This window comes from Nelumbo lutea, chromosome 7 (genome assembly GCF_056320005.1).
Source record: "Nelumbo lutea isolate HS-2025 chromosome 7, American lotus-T2T, whole genome shotgun sequence".
In the NCBI taxonomy this organism is placed as follows: Eukaryota; Viridiplantae; Streptophyta; class Magnoliopsida; order Proteales; family Nelumbonaceae; genus Nelumbo; species Nelumbo lutea.
Window position 1 is genome coordinate 60,362,176 of NC_142690.1, and position 17,736 is coordinate 60,379,911.

The 17,736-nt window shown below is 40.8% G+C and overlaps 1 protein-coding gene across 1 annotated transcript; it reads right to left on the reverse strand.

Annotated features, from left to right (window-relative positions):
• Positions 1-551: 551 nt before the first annotated feature.
• LOC148846625 (C-type mannose receptor (DUF620)) lies at positions 552-3,119 on the reverse strand. The gene is made up of 3 exons (XM_088952910.1): positions 2,469-3,119; positions 2,034-2,381; positions 552-1,296 (listed from the first exon to the last, which is right to left on the reverse strand). The coding sequence occupies exons 1-3, from the start codon at positions 2,769-2,771 to the stop codon at positions 802-804; spliced, it is 1,146 nt and encodes a 381-aa protein (XP_088809036.1). The 5' UTR covers positions 2,772-3,119; the 3' UTR covers positions 552-801.
• Positions 3,120-17,736: the final 14,617 nt, after the last annotated feature.

Here is a 17,736-nt window from a genome sequence, read left to right on the forward strand (position 1 = left end):
AAATAAAAATAGTGCAGCCCAGTTCGGCCCAGGCCCGCGGCCCGCCCTGTGGCCCAGCCCGGTACAGTTCAAGCCCACGACAGCATGGGCCTGGGCCGTGGGCCGTGCCTAACCCCAAAATTTCCACCGAGGAGGGTGGCATGGCCCGTAACGGGCCGCCCTACACTTCTAACCCTAGGTAAGCTGAATGGTGAAAAAATGTGCAGGTATTAAACATCAAACACGTATCCCAAGTTTCACACAACCCAAGAAAAATATTTATTTAAAACAGTTTAACAAATGACAATGGACCATCATTCCATCAAGGAGGAGAGAGAAAAAAGAAAAAAAATGTTTTTTCATTAATGAATATGAATTTAATAGATATACACACCCAACAAGCCCATAAGCCCATGAGTCCATGACAAACATATCCATTGATCCATTATCCATATGATGAGTTGATAATCACACAATGTTAAAAGGTGCCACTTGCTCCTAACTCCACGTATTACTAGTTTAACAAATGACAATGAACCATCATTCCATAAGGAGGAGAGAAAGAAAAAAGAAAAAAAAAATGTTTTTTCATTAATGAATATGAATTTAATAGATATACACACCCAAGCCCATAAGCCCATAAGTCCATGACAAACATATCCATTGATCCATTATCCATATGATGAGTTGATAATCACACAATGTTAAAAGGTGTCACTTTCTCCTATCTCCACGTATTACTAGTTAATACAACGATTAGATTTCTTAATTATGTTTAACCACAACCCACTAATCAACCGATTATTACACTGATCAACGTAATTAAGGTGAATTAGTGGGATTGAAGATGTCAGCGGGTGGGATGAAGTAGTCAATGGAGAGCCCCGGGACGTTGAACACTACATCATCGATCCTCCACACTTCTTCCATTCTGGTCCTACAGTGCTGCATAGACACTTCTCCGAATCGAAACACCGTAGCCACAGATCTCCCTTGATGAGCGATCAGAACCCCATCGACGTCCCTGTAGTCGCCGATGCTACTCCCGATGGTTGTCTCCCAATACACCGTATCAGTCTCTGGGGTCTGCACTCTCGTCAGATGCGAATCCTCCATGTAGATGAGAAGCCCACTCTTCTGGCTGAAGTAGCCATACAAGACGTGCCTGATCACTTCCGCGGGGCCCTCGCTTCTCTCCATCACAGCCGCTCGATCGGCAGCTACCTTCAGCACGAAGCACTCTTCATCGCCGATTCGTTTCTCGCCCAAGCATTGCGCTTTAGCAAACAATCTCGCTGTGCTTTTCGGATCTAAGCCCTGGGGAAAAGAGGATACACAAAATAAAATCAAGGACTATTTTAATATGGTGGATCCTTCCTACTTTACCAGATCGGCCTCTTGTGAAGTAATGTGGTAAAGGAAAAGTTCAAGGTAATGCGCGGGATACTTTATTACAGTGGTTGGCAATCCCAAGGTTATGTGATGAGGGGTGTGATGTCAGCACAACAAAAAGTGAGGGGATGATGATGTCACGTGCCTTCCCGAACTTGCAGTGACTGTACAAAGATGTCTCGGGTTCAGCTAAAGCAGGGGACAGCTTCTCTATCTTTGTCAGTGATCTACCGTTCATTGGGAAGGTGATTTGCTCTACAGACTACAGCCATTGGACATTGGACATTTTCTCATCTCTACGGATTTTTCAAAAAATTGGGGTCTGATCCCATGTTGAACGTGATCATTGCTTTTACTAGTTTGAACTTTGAACTTTGACATGGATAGGCCCCACCACGAAAGATCTGGCTCTGGCTGCCTATGCTATCAACAATTTTTGGGATCGAATCGTTTGATTTAATTGGGATCATTGAATCTAGGTGGAAAGTGTTGCATTGCATCGATCTCCCACCCCCTAGAAAACTAGCATAGAGATTGGAATCTTGAAGGAACTAATCCCAAGGCCCAAAAAAAGCCCAATGGGCCTGGACTGGGGCCGGCCCAACCCGACAACGAGTAGGAACTGGGAACGCCTGAACTGAATAGTGAGAAACTGTGAATACCTGGATGATCCGGCGGAGTGGGCGTTGGGGACCTTTGGCAGCGTGAGTGCCGAGCCAGGGAGTGTGTCTCCAGACGATCTTTCCGTTGCTACCGGCGACGACTTTATTGCCGGCGACGACCAATTCGACGGACCACATGCCGGGAGACATTTGCCAGAGAACAAAGCAACCGTTCTCTCCCCCTCTAGTCCCCACGGTCCGAACACTTTTCCCAGATGAAATCTCGGTCTCGCAGCAGATCATCTTGACGGTACCGGTGGTGTACATGTTCTTCGTACACTTCTGAGCTTTCAAGCATCCGGTTGCCGCCAAGTACTGTTGAATGATATAATGTGCGGATGACGTCTCCTGCAATAATAGTTAACGAATTAAATGGGATGGGAGTGGTTGAAACTCGAAAGAGAAATAAGAACTGAAAGCTGTAATGTAACGTACAATGGGAATGTCTTTCATGGGGAGATGATAAATTGAGTCGTTGAAGAGAGGGACTGGAGCGAGAGGGCAACCCAAGACACCGAGCAGAAGCCTCAAATCCTGCCTCTTGGCTGGACCGCTGCCGTAAAACGAAACAGGGAAATTGCTCCGGGAGAAGCTTCTTTGTAGCCGAACCCAATTGCGAATTACCTCCCAGGAGCTCTCCTTCTTTCCCCCACCTTGAGCTTCGAGATCCGGGCCTTCCATTAGAGGTGTTAGAGGCTGGGAGTACCACCTTTGCTTTCTTCTAGTTCTGGATCCCATGATCCTCTACTCTTCACAAATGTGTTTGTGTCTGTGCCTCTGAGAGAGAGAGAAGGAAGCTGAGGCCTGAGGGGGAGAAAGCTTAGTTATTGGGATATCTGCTGTAGGCTTGTGGCATTTGAAGGGAGAGAGAGAGAGATAGATAGATAGATAGAGAGAGAGAGAGAGAGAGAGAGAGAGAGAGGAAGAAATGAAATGAGAAGAAGGGAAGGAAGATAGAGAGAGAGGGAGGAGGAGGAGTTACTCTTTTCTTTTTGGTAAGAGACAAAAGGGACAGCCCATCTGTCCAACGGCAGAGAATGGGGATTTTAATACTCACTCGCATGAGGTGTCGCTGCCGCTTTATTCTCCTTCTTTAGACCCCTCTTGTCGTCTTATTTATTATTCTTTGTTTAGTTTAGCCTCAAACTAGGAGAGAGGATGTTTGCGTTTCCACATTCACCCTCCATCTATTATCCTAATTACCCATCAAGATCAAGTCCTCTCTCTCCCCATCGCAAGGTTATTTCGGTCATTTCACCTCAGTGGGACCCACGAAAAGGAAAACTGTCCAACCCCAAACTACCCTTAAATTGTATCTATAAACAAGTGAAATCAACAAGTGGATAGAACCTCTCTTTATAAAACTCTAACTCTCTCTCTCTCTCTCTCTCTCTCTTACACACACAGGACACAAGAAACACAAAACAAGAGTCAAGAGAGCATCCATTACAAATCTCATCAGCTCGTCCAGATTCATCCACGTGGTGATTATTCTGATTCTTATGACGCCGGCTGGGCCCACAAGCGGGTGGGCCGGCAGAGACGAGAATAATTGCGGTCTAATTCCTAGGCCCAACAAAGGTGAGGAGTCGACATCGGCAGATGGGCAGTGGTGGATCCAATGGGATGGGTTGGATATGGTGGATGAAGGGGTCAAGCGATGGTGATAGATGGACACCTTCGAAGCCAAGCTTTAATTGCGGGGGGGTGGTTTAAGTTGAACTGGGCCTTTCATTCATGGGGCCCATGGTTCCGGAGAGCGTGTCCACATATCGTGATGCACATGCAGCATGATAACTAAACCATCACCATCTGCTTCGATGACCCAAGACTCGAATCGCCCATCATTAACCCACTTATTATATGAAGGGCCCCGCTGTGTACTCCGTTGTTTGTAGGGACCACTATGTTGTATGATAGAGAACCCACCATCTAATCAAAGCGTGCCATTCGGACCGGAGGTTGACCAAGTCAATGGGACAGGTCTGTTCAATCTGGTCGGACCGGTAATTCAAATGGACCCCCACCCAGTAACATGCTTTGTTTTTTAAAATCCTTCCAAGTTCATGGGTTCTCTCACACTGGTTGAGATAGAGATTTGTCAGACGACTGAGACCCATTTAATTATGCAATTGCCGCTCTAGAGTCTAGACTCTAAGCTGAAAGGATATGATATATATAGAATTCAATGTTATCTAACTAGCATGTGCCATAGAAGGAGAAGCATGTGCTTTTGGGGCACAGAATCAAATCAAACTTCAAAAGCAGGAAATTGCATATTTTTATGGATCACAAGAAGATCCTAGTCCAGCCCAAATGTCTGCTTGATCAGACCATCATGACCATACAGGCTTTAGATCCAAAGAGTAGAGAGTACTATTAACCTCAATTCTATATTTAAGTGGGTGTTTCTTGTTTTAATGTGAGTGAATTCTTCTTCTCACCAACATGCTTCCACAATTCATTTATGTGTAGAGATGGATACAAATCGAGCTTTTAATTAGTTATTTAAAGTTGATTCATGAAATTTGTAAGCCTAATTGAATTTATATTATATTATAGTATTTTTAGTTTTTTAACTTTTTATACTTATTTAATTCATTATCGAATTCGAATTGAGCTGAATCGAATACAAAATCATATTCTCTGTCTCAATAGAGTTCAAAGCCAAACTTAATCAGTCTCATATTTTTCTGTCAAGCCAAACTTGAATAACTAGATATTTGGCTCAACTTGACTCGAACCCTACCCTATTAACACATGTTGATCATTATATCAAGAATCTTCAGACATGAAACTATTTCAGAAGTGAGGGAGATAGAGAGTTCAAATGGGATGCCACCATTAAAGGTATCACGAGAATCAGCAGTGAAGGGCAATAATAGAAGGAACATTTGTTGTTGAATGAACCCAATAATTGCTCTCAGTACTCAGATGTCATGGGTACTGGATGGGTTCCTCCCATTTGTGTTGGAATATTTATGCTGGAGCCCTTTTTTTTTTTTAAATGTAAATTAAAAGTATATTTAACTCTCTTGTCGTCTTCTTTTCCTCCAGCAAACTTTCTGCTCAGACCCTCTGAAGATCAATTGATATCTCCAAATGCTTCACTTGCTCCGTTGTCACCCTACCCACCAAACCAATAGAAGCAATGTTATGATGGTTTTTTGTCTTGACTTGATTAACAAACTGCTCCAGTTCCCATTATTGGTGGGAATATAAGATTTCAGCACTATTATGTTCCCTAAATTAGAGGAAAACCACATATTCGGCCAAAAATATTTGTTTGTGGATAGTCTGAGGTATCCATGATAGAACAATTGAAATAATTTAATAGCCCACTTGAAATCACAGTCTATAAATCAAGTTTGAAACTTGGATTTCTGTGTTAATTTTGGTTCCTGTGAAGGAGAAAGAAGTAGTTAGCTTGGATAAGACAAGCACACCATCTCCCCACATGCAACCAAGTACTTCAGCTTGGGCCATATTTAGAACAAGCCGACTGTGGTCCACTGGTACTACTGCGCCATCCTTAAGTCCAGATCTTGGGGAAGTTCTTCTGCTTCTTCATTTTTTTGGTAATTTTTAAAACCTGATCTAAAGGTTGAAGCATTTTTTCTCTTTTTATGCTTTAATGGGTCAACAGTTTTATTATCCAGGTCAGTGGGTGAATTTAAGGCTCAATTTGAAAGGAGTATAAATACAATTTTGTAGAGTGTAAAATCTTATATTTTGTATTATTTTGTAAATATTCATATTGTATACATTTGTATTTATACTCTTTCCAATGGAGCCTAAAGGATCAAAATTTCTCAACGTATTAGCGGATGGCCGATATGTGTTGTATGAATAGGTCACAGATAGATACATGGAATATAAGATTTTTGGAGTTTATTTGATCCATTTCTGGGGTAGGCAGCCCTTAAACCAACTCATTGGCCAGTTTCTTTTTTATTTAAAAAAAACAAAATATGATTGAAACACCATATCGACATATTGGGATGTATCGATACTTTGAAACATATCATCATTATAAAATAGTGAAAAAATAAATTAAATAAAAAACCAGTGACCAATTGAATGGTTTGGAACTTTGGATGGATCCACGATTGAACAATCCAGATCATTGAATCATTGACCAAATCAAAGGTCTTTTTTTTTTTGTGATATAACACATTAGAGGTTGACCCAAATTGCAATTGTAACCGGATCACCGGTCTGCCCGGATGAATCAAATCAACCATGAATTGAAAACTTTGGAAACTCGGAATCTTAATAATTAAGGAATTAAAGCATTCTACATGGATTTCCCTCCTCTATCCTATGTATTATTGCATTATTTTTGTCCATGAAATTACTACAAAAGAAAGGCTCTTCTCCCCACATGACAAAAGATTACTGGACCCGAAAGGCTCTTTTTCGGGTAAAAAGTACACATACGTAACTTGTGAAGAAAAAAAATTGAGGTTGGCCTACATTGTACAACCAGGTAAGAAGCATGCGAGGGATGACTGGATGAAGGATTATGCATTTTACGGGTTTCAATGGTTTCCGTTAAAAAATATCTAGGCCTTGTTTGTTTTTCGGTAAGTTATATATTCAGGTAAATGTAGTTATTAGGGAAAATGTATTTATCCATGTTATTTTATTTCTCATGTAAACAATACAATGATCATTTTAACTATAAAAATTTATTATTAAATGATACATTTTTGTTCCATTCAAGTGTTACAACTTTCCCCATAACTTTCCCCATAGATGGAAAAGTTATTTATCCACCCAGGAGATGGATATCATTTAACCTAGGAAAATAAACTTTTCTTGATCTCCACATAAATTTGAAGGAAGAACATGGGGTCTTAGTCAATAGGAACCAAAATCCTATAGACCAACTTTCCCCCTCTCAAAATCCAAAATAAGAGAACACCCCCTAGAATTCTGTTTGATATCATGCATCATTGCTGCTTCAACTTGAAACGTTTTGAATTGATGTATTAATTATTACTTATTAACAAACAACTGCTGTTTATACTTGAAAAAGACACCTTAAAAATGTTATGTTTGGGAGGCTATTTCATTGCTCGGGGGAAAAGATTTGTTGTGACCCCGTCGCATGTAACCCTCAATAAAATGTGAACACATCAGCACTTTATATATATAGATAGATATTCAGTTGATATGATGCCCTAAATTTATTGCAAAGTATGGGACATTTTATGGAGGGGTCTCCCCATTGTCTTGTGATTGTGATTGTGTTGAAATTTAATCATTCTAGCGGAGGTGAATCCCATATTTGATGTCACAACACATATCTCTCACCAACGTCAAGGTGGTGTTTGGTATTGGGCGGCATTAAATTCTCATTGGCTCACAACATATATCTCTCACCAGTGGGAGGGGTCGGCCCTGATGAACCAGAACCAACTGGTTACAGGAATCAGTTGGGTCGGTTCTGGTTATAGGAATCAGAACCGATGATGTTTTGATTATTATTGATTTGGAATTAGCTACACCCGGTCCTGTACTAATTCAATCCCAATTATTATCAGATCCATCGGATTAGATTTAATTGTCCTGAGAACCGATCAGTTTAGTTTAAGTCTAAAATTACAAACTCTATTTAATCCGGATCAATTTCAGGTTCTTGATATTTATTATCGGACCAACTCCGGTTCTATCCAAACCCGACCCGTTCACAACCCTACCTTATACATGCCCCACATGCATATCCAACAATGCAATGGGAATATCTCCCGTGACAAGTATAAAGATATTTCCAATGCATGTGGGCAAGTGCAGGTGGGGCGCTCTCTACGAGGAGCTAATATTAACTCAGCTATTTTGGCCGTGGCATGTTCATTGGAAATAGTCGCGCGACGCCATGCCTTGATGGGAGGAAATGCAATGATTCCACAGGTTCTGTTTGGATAGAGGTATTTCTTGCAATGAAATGAGTTTTTTTTTTTGATAGCATGTAAAGTATTTACACTAATTTGTCATAAATCAATGCTCATCTTGCGATTGGAATTCAACTAGCCATCAATCGACGACCCATCGTCAATATGTTGTGAAGATCTAATGGCTAAAATAACTTCAAAAATGCATCTAATAGGTAGAATGACTTAAAAATGGATTTATCAGCTTGGATTGCATAAAATATCAATCTAATAGTTCCAATAATGTCATACGTCCAACTTGTCATCATCTGACGGTCCAATTTCCTTCTTATGTCTAAAATTACTTAAAAATTAAAAATTAGATTTCTGAAAAATATAAATTAAAAAGCTAAGAATCGGATCTGAATGTAGATTCACTAAGGTAAATAACATTAGATTTCCGAAAAAATTAAAAGAAATTGTACTATTGCACATGAAATTCTATGTTTTAGTTTAGATCTTGCTTGGTTTCTTTTTTAACATATCTAGGATTTCAACAAAAGGGAGGTTGTTTTCCTTCAATCTAGCTACAAATCAACACTTAAAGAGAATAAATGTCAATTAATAGAGAATATGTTTGGCATCGATGCCGTAGATACAACACCGTTTTCTTATATGTGGGTTGGAAGCATCATTTTTTGAAAAAATGATGTTTTTTTTTTTTTTTTTTTCTGTTTGGAAACGTTGCTGTCAGGTAAGACATTTACTGAGCAACAATACTTTTATTTGGTACCAATGCTCCGTGTTTGTTTTCAGCACTAGTACCCATTATAGTAAGTCCACGTCATTTTCATATCATGTCCTCCTTGACAGCAACAAACTACAATATGCGAAAACGCCAAATTCGGCATTGCTCCAAATCACATATTCTCAATTTCTAAGGCATGGATTGGAGTACCATTTTTTTTTATGAAAAAACGATTCCAAACAAACAGGCGTTTCCTGAAGAATCGTTTTTTTCCGATGTGACGCTGATGTATCACCGTCTTCTAGAGCAATGGCATTGATGCCAAACAGATGCAGAATAAACGACAGTGGCAGAAATGATCTTTTGGTGGTGATAAAAAATGAAAAAAAAAACTTAAACGAAACAAATATGGAGGCTTGTCAATGGCGGTGTTGGGGAAGATGGGGTCACTGTAACTTAGGAGGAGAAGCTCTGAGGCGCATCTGAAGACACTGTCTTTAGAACGTTATTTGCCCCCACTCAGTTTTACTGAGTTTGCTGTTGGGTTACAGGCAAATTCGTTCCTAGGATTCAACAGAGCCTTGGGCGAGAATCTGCAACCAGCAAAGTTGAAGTGTCTCCAAAGAAACCTTCTGGGAGACTGTAGCAGACCGGACTGAGAGAGAGAGAGATAGTGAATTTCGAAATTGTGTGTTTTGGAGTCTGATTCATGCTCAAATAATTTGTGAAGAGGTATGAGGAAAAGGTAGGTGCTGGTTTAGAGAAGGCACCTTGAACAATCACAATTTCAACCATTGTGATTGTTTAAAAAGTTGTTAACAGTTGGTGACTGTTAACTTTGAATTGTGCCTCTTGATCACACCCGATCGAACCGTGACCGTTGATCTCATCAACGGTGATCAACGGTCATCAACGCACCAAAACCAGAGCTACCCATCGCGAGCCACGCGGGTGCGCGCGAGCAAAGTGCGCCTCTAAAGTGCCTCATTGCGCCACACACACGCGTGCGCGTGCGTTGCATGGTATCGAATCCCCATACTCTCCTCTACTAATTCTAAGGAGTGTAAATCAGCTCCTATTGAAATACTGAAAATGAATCTTGTAATTATCCAATGTGGGACAAGTTCAAAACTGGGTTTTTTTTTTTTTTTTTTGTAAGAGAAAAACTGATTTTTCAACCAAGTGTGCAGGTGCAATTTCTCATGTAATTGACCAATCAAACCCATTGGATTTAATCTCTTATGAGATTAAAATCCAATAATCCCCCATATTGATTGATCAATTACATAGTTCTCTCTCAATCCAAACCACTATGACATAGTTATGCATACAAAAGGTGTTTATCAACTTAAACCTCTTGTTAGTATAGTTATCTCAGAGCCTTGTCAAAGTTATTGGTGGTAAGACCTTAAACCAACTACTCTCAAGACAGATTGGAGACACCTATACCCATAAAAATGTCCAGTCTCTGCAAGAGTTTCAAATTTTGCTCAGCACTGTTATGGCCGTGTGCTTCTTTCCTGGTTTTATGAACAATCCCGAGAGCAAACCCAAACCCTCATGAGAAGCGGCACCACTTCTATGTTCACATAGGTGAAGTTCCACTATGTGCTGCGTTATTTGACACATTTCAGAACTTCATTAAGAGTTTATCTCAACCTCTCATCATAATGGATAGCACTGTTTATGTTCCGATGGGAAATTTCTTAATGTCAGTACTAATAGTCACATTGCTGTAACTTGTTGTTACCCATTAAACCCAATACTAATGGCTTTTCAGTTCAGGTTGGGTTACCATTACAGGTGACTAAGTAAAGGGTTTTAATCCCATCTCTTTGGTTGTCATTCTTACCAATTCTCTGGCTAAACCCTTGGTAAGAGGATCGACCAAGTTTTTACTTGACCTCGCATAGGTTATAGTGATGACTCCATCTTGAATTAATTGCCTAACAAATTCATGTTTCAGACTTATATGTCTGGACTTACCATTATAGGTACCACTGTAGGCCCTTGACAGAGTTGACTCACTATCACAGTAAATGGAAATTGGAGACATAGGACTAGGCCAAAGTTTTATATCCAATAATAAATTCCTAATCCATTCAGCTTCTTTTCCAGCAGCCGCTAAGGCTATGAATTCAGATTCCATGGTTGAGTGAGATATACAAGTTTGTCTCTTGGATGCCCAAGAGATCGCACCCCAACCAAGGACAAAAATCCATCAAGATGTGGACTTGTTATCTCCATTACCGGTAATCCAACTTGCATCAGTGTACCCTTCTAGTACAGCTGGATAATCACAATAAAACAAACCAATTGCCTTCCAGTGCTCTACACCGGGATTACTTGTAAACCGATTGAGTTTACTTACTGAAAATGCAATATTAGGTCTGGTACAAAGCACAACATACATCAAGCTCCCTACTGCACTAGCATACTCAAGTTGTGCAATTGCTCTACCAGTATTTTCTAATAGTTTTATACTAGAATCATATGACGTGCTATATTCTTTAAAACCTAAATGCTTAAATTTCTCAAGTACTTTCTCAATATAATGTGATTGGCTTAGTGCATAGACTCTACTATGCCTTTTAACTTTTATTCCCAATATGGTATCAATTCTCCTAAATCTTTCATCTTGAAAACAGATGATAAGTAGTTTTTAGTTTCATTTATGCCAACCATATTTGTACCCACAATAAGCATATCATCCACATAAAGACACACAATTACTCCATAATTTTCAGTGAATTTTGAGTAGATGCATCTATCAGCACTATTATGTTTAATACCAAAAGCTAGAATGTAAGAATCAAGCTTCTCATGCCATTGTTTAGGTGCTTGTTTTAATCCATATAGTGATTTAACCAGTTTACAGACTTTCTTCTCGTTTCTAGGAAGAACAGATCCTTTTGGTTGTTCCATGTAAACCTCTTCATTTAAATCACCATTTAAGAAAACAGTTTTAACATCCATTTGGTGAACAAATAATTGATAAATGGATGCTAATGTTATAAGTGTTCTAATAGAAGTTATTCTAGCCACTGGTGCATAGGTGTCAAAGTAATCAATCCCTTCCTCTTGACTAAATCCTTTGGCTACCAATCTAGCCTTAAAAGTTTGCATAGTTCCATCAGTGTTGTATTTTCTTCTAAACACCCATTTTGATTTTATTGGTTTTGATCCTGGAGGCAGATCTACTAGTACCCATGTGTTATTTGACATAATTGAATCCATTTCATCATTTATAGTTTCCTTCCAAAAGGCAGCATCTCTAGAGGTCATGGCCTCACTATAGGTTTTTGGATCATTTTCAAAGTTTAGGACAATGGGTATTTTATTTAAAATCTTCTCTTTATCAACCTCAACCAAAAATACAATTGACTGAGTAGAGAAAATCTGAACCTAAGTGTTTCTCTGTTCTTTGTCTTTGACTTCTTTTAAGTCCTATTGTAGGTGTTATAGTTGTGTCACTTCTTCTTTCAGTCTCATTATTATCAACAGGTATTGAGATCTGAGTTTCTCTGTCATTTTCTATGGATTCATTTTCTGAAGGTTTCAAACACAGTTTATTTTCAAAGAATTCAACATCTTTAGTTTCAATTATTATGTTGGACTCTAAGTCTAGAAGCCTATAGCCCTTGCTATGTTCTGCATATCCAACAAACATACTTTTCTTAGCTCTGAGTCCTAATTTGATTATTTTAGGATCTGGAACTCTATAATATGCTAAGCACCCCCACACTTTTAGATATGTTAAATTAGGTTTTCTTCCTGTCCATAATTCATATGGGCATTTGTTATTAACTCTAGAAATAATTCTGTTATGTAAATGGTAGACTGTTAGGAGTGCTTCCCCCAACAGTTTTAAGGGTGCATTAGCTTTTAACAACATGTAGTTTATCATTTTTATAAGTGTTCTATTTTTCCTTTCAGCCAGAGTTTTATCCTTATTGTCTCTAAACCGAGACTCTTCTTCAATATGAAGGTGTTGCTGAATTTGCTCCAAGGTAAGTTCTTCAGCCTTGTGCAGAAGCTTCTTCTTGTAATCCTTCCAAGAGGGTGGAAGTTTGGCAATGAGTGCTCCCATTTGGAAAGATTCAGGAAGGGTAATGTTAAGGGATCAAATTTTATTGACTATCACATGTAGTTCATGAACTTGCTCCAGTATAGGTTTATGGTCGTTCATGGTGAAGTCAAAGTATTCTGCAATAAGATACTTATTCGTACCTGCTTCTTGCACATTGTATTTGAATTTCAGGGCCTTCCAGATTTTTTTGGAGATGTAAGTTTCTTGTAGAAGTTGTAGAGCCAGTCTGATAAGGCATTCAGTATGTGCCCTTGGCACAGAAGTGAGTCATCTTCCCGTTTTGCTCTTTCTTTCTTTAGTTTCTCAGAGTCTTTGTCAGTGGGTTCAGGAAGTGATTGCAGATTCGGGTCCAGCAGATAGTATAGCTTCAGTGTGGTCAGAAAGAAGATCATCTTGTTTTGCCATCGGCTAAAATTTGCTCCATCGAACTGGTCTAGTCGAACAAGATCTTGGTTCATCATCTTGATCGAAGTCATGCTTGCTTCCGCCTCCATTGCAGAATAACGTTCTAAAATTGTTGGGGAAGATGGGGTCACTGTAACTTAGGAGAAGAAGCTTTGAGGCGCATCTGAAGACACTGTCTTTAGAACGTTATTTGCCCCCACTCAGTTTTACTGAGTTTGCTGTTGGGTTACAGGCAAATTCATTCCCAGGATACAACAGAGCCTTGGGCGAGAATCTGCAACCAGCAAAGTTAAAGAGTCTCTAAAGAAACCTTCTATGAGACTGTAGCAGACCGGACTGAGAGAGAGAGAGATAGTGAATTTCGAAATTGTGTGTTTTAGAGTCTGATTCATGCTCCTTAAATAATTTGTGAAGAGGTATGAGGAAAAGGTAGGTGCTGGTTTAGATAAGGCACCTTGAACAGTCACAATTTCAATCATTATGACTGTTTAAAAAGTTGTTAACAGTTGGTGACTGTTAACTTTGAATTGTGCCTCTTGATCACACCCGATCGAACCGTGACCGTTGATCTCATCAACGGTGATCAACGGTCATCAACGCACCAAAACCAGAGCCGCCCATCGTGAGCCACGCGGGTGCGCGCGAGCAAAGTGCGCCTCTAAAGTGCCTCATTGCACCACACACACGCGTGCGCACGCGTTGCATGGTATCGAATCCCCATACTCTCCTCTACTAATTCTAAGGAGTGTAAATCATTTCCTATTGAAATACTAAAAATAAACCTTGTAATTATCCAATGTGGAACAAGTTCAAAACTGGGTTTTTTTTTTTTTTTTTTGTAAGAGAAAAACTGATTTTTCAACCAAGTATGCAGGTGTAATTTCTCATGTAATTGACTAATTAAACCCATTGGATTTAATCTCTTATGAGATTAAAATCCAACAGGCGGAAATAGGCTTACCTTCACCAGTGGCGTGATTCTCCTTCCAATGCTAGAGGTGTTGTTCAGTTTGTTAGACGCAATTGGGTATGACTAAAACTTCCCCCCAATAATTGGAACTAATTAAGTATAGCAAAATGAAGGCTTAGTGTGGTTGCAAATGAACAACTTCTAAAAAATGTAACAAATAAAGTAACGCGCGGTTACAAAAATGTGCATTAGATGAGAAATAAGCTTAAACAAATAATTGCAGTATGTAAGTATAAATTGCAGCTTATCAATATAAATGAGATAAGACAGTAGCTGCACATATTTTCTTCATGAAAGTGGAATGTAGTTAGTGAAAAGCAAGGAATATAAGTGACTGCAAGAACTTACGAGTAAAAATAAAGAAAAGCACAAGTAAAAAAAAGAAGAGACAATGCATACAAAACTTTATAGAGATTTGGTAAAAATTCTTGCCTACATCCTCTACCTCAAACCCTCTCTAACGATTTTCACTAAAACAATCAACTAAGCTTCCTGAGAGCCAGCAAAGCCTTTATAATTATATGTTTTTTCATGCTTCTACAACCTTCGATAAATTTACGAGCGCTACTCTTAACAGAATTTCACGGGTGCCTATTATACATTTCTCAATGTTCAAACCTAGAACACTACTCTTTTACATCAGATATTACATGTGAAGTTTAGGTACAAGAATATGCCTCTCTATAGGCTGATGAAACAAATACAACTCAAAAATTAGCTCAAATGCAAGATGATACTGTGAAGAACTAAGGCTCAAATGGTGCAAACCTCTCTCAAAGGCTTTAGGGTTTTCACCTTCCAACACAAGGAATGTACAAAAAAATCTATACTCTTGGAAACACATGAATCCTTTTGATTTTCTTGAAAAATCCTTCCGTCTGTTCCACCACTTTTTTCACTTTTTCTCAGTGTTTTATAACCCAAGGAACATAGTAATTTTTTTACTGTTATTTAAACGTTATAGATCATTAATCCTCTATAGTTTGAGGCATGTTTCTAACTTTTTCTTCATGTTTCGATCAACAAATTCGAGCTGATAGTCAACTGATAATCTCCCAAGTTACTATTATCAAGGGTAGTTGACTATAGGCTTGAGGGTAATCAACTACAGAATGACCCCTCTCTCTGTTGTTCAGGGTAATTGGCTATAGGTTTTGGGTAGTAGACTACATGCACTATTTATAATATTTTCTTGTGCAAAGTACTCTACTACTCTCTCCTGCTGGTCTACTACTTTGATAGCTCCAACCTTAGAACACTTTGGCATCATTCGTTTACCAATATCCAACGGGGTGTAAGTTGGTCAATTGGTCAATTGACTAGTTTCCCCATGTTCAAGTGTTGGCACAATGGGTCCTACCAAATGATTATTTTCAGAGAGTATTAGTTTCACGTGTAACTACTCTCCCACCTTCCTTTTTACCCAAATACACAGCAATTTATCCAAGAATCATTTGCTTCGGTAAGTGCGTTACCCGGGTATTGGTAAAATAACGATGCCTTAGAGATTTTCATTCCAATTGCCTTCTAATCAATCTCTTAAGCTTCTAAACATAATTTTTCACATTCTTAACTCAATTAAAATTTAGGAAAGCCCAACTACCAAACCCAACTTTAGCCATTGGTCTCTAAGGTTGGGTAATCGAATATGGTTTCTGATGATGTGGAATCCAGTCGGTCCTAGTTGCCGGTCACTTTGCCTTTGACAGAGATGAAGATGCTTGAAACAAGGAAGATGTTGGAGATTTCCGGGGAGGAACCCGGTTGGAACACTCCGAAGCTCAAATTAGTGCTCTTGAGAAGGCAAGGGAAATGAGGAACTTTAAGATCAGAAAGCACAGAAAATCACATACCCCATTCCTTGGGAGATGGGGGCCTTTTATAATCACCCTGTACACTCACTCCCATACCTCTGCCAGATCGAGCATCATCACCTCCGCCAGATCGGGTGTCATCATCCTTGCCAGACGCCAGTTTGGGTGTCATAGCCTCTGCCAGTTGCCAATTCGGGTGTCATAACCGCCACTGTCCTTGCCAGGGCCGTCTCTGCCACGTCTGAGATGGCGGTGGCAGGTGGCCGTTGGAGGGCGGCTGTCATGTGTCGGACCCCTAATCCATCAGGTGTGCCGCCTCCTTGTACTGGTTTCTTGGGCATTAGGTACGGTTGTTCAGTCAGGCGATTTGGAGCAGAAGTGGTATGTGAGGTGGTCTTGAGTTCGGATAGAAGTGTGGCCCGAACTGCCTCGGGGTGGGTCAGGTCGGGTTTTTTCCCTTTGCGCTCCTTGTAAGGCTCAGGACCTCCAGGGGAGAGCTGGGTTCTTCCTTGGGGAGCTCAGGTCGTAGGTTCCTTCTTTGAGGGAGCTCGAACTCTTTAGCTTGGAGCTCGGAGCTCGGGTTGTGGGCCCGTTGCCGTGCCGAGCTGGTGCTTCTGCCAGGTCGCTCTCGGTTGCTTCTACGTGTCGTGTGGCCAAGGGGTTGGGCCAAATCTCCCTCCATCAATTGCCCCCCACTCCCCATGCTCGGGGTCCTGACCCGACGTGGGGAGTTCACGGGATGGGTGGATTTGCCTCGGGACGCTTTGGCCTTGGTTTGGAACTTCTCTGGTCTGACCTGCTTGTATTCTTGGCCCAATCAAGGTCAGCTCGGTTTAGCCAGGGGTCAATCCGGGTTGCGTGCAGCTCACGCATGGACGCCAAACGATTTTAAATTTTTGAACATCGAAAATGCGCGCCAAACTGGCTTCTCAGGGGGTGCGCAGCTGGTTTTGCGGGGAGCCGTCAGATGGTTTTGATCTTGGCCGTTGATGCGCGAGTATAGTGGCTATAAATAGTGGGGGGGCCCTAGTCACTTTCCTTCACCATTCTTCAGCATTCGTTCCTTGAGCTCGCGTCCATGGCTGTCAGCTTGCATCATTTTTCGTAGTTCGGTAGCTTATTCCGGTGAGTCCTCAGCCTTCTTTTTGATTCAATGTCTAGCTCGGGTAGCTTAGATAGCCTTTGGGGGGGGTCAGATGCTGGTTCTACAAACTGAGCTGCTGCCCCTGATAGCCTTAGTGAGTCCGAGGCGGGGCCCGAAGTAGAGCTTAAGGAAGAGCTCGAGTTCAAGCCCGTAGGCCGAGTCACCTCGGGTAGCTTGGCATCCACCTCCCGTCGAGGTCGGGTGCCAGATAAGTTCGGGCCTTCCACTATGATGCCCGAGAGGCTTTGGTCCCTTGTTGCTCAGTACAACCTACCCGGGGAGTATACTTACATTTTACCCTCGGGCGACTTCCCTTGGGAGCACGGTCCGGACGAGATCGTGATATTCCGAGAGCAGCTTGTTGCCGGGCTGCGCCTTCCTTTCCACCTTCTCATTGTCGAGGTCATGAATCACTTCGGCGTTACTGTTGGTCAGCTCCACCCAAACTCCATTCGTAACCTTGTCGGAACCATCTCCCTTTGTTTCGAACACTGCCTTCCCTTGGACCTGGAAATCTTTTTCGCCATTCTTATGCTCAAGAAACAAGCGGGTCCCCTGCCTAGGTGTAGGCGGCCCTACTACTTGTCATCTCGTCTGAGGTTCAAGCTCTTGCACGATCTTCCAAATAAGGTCCCGACATGGAAGCGGGACTACTT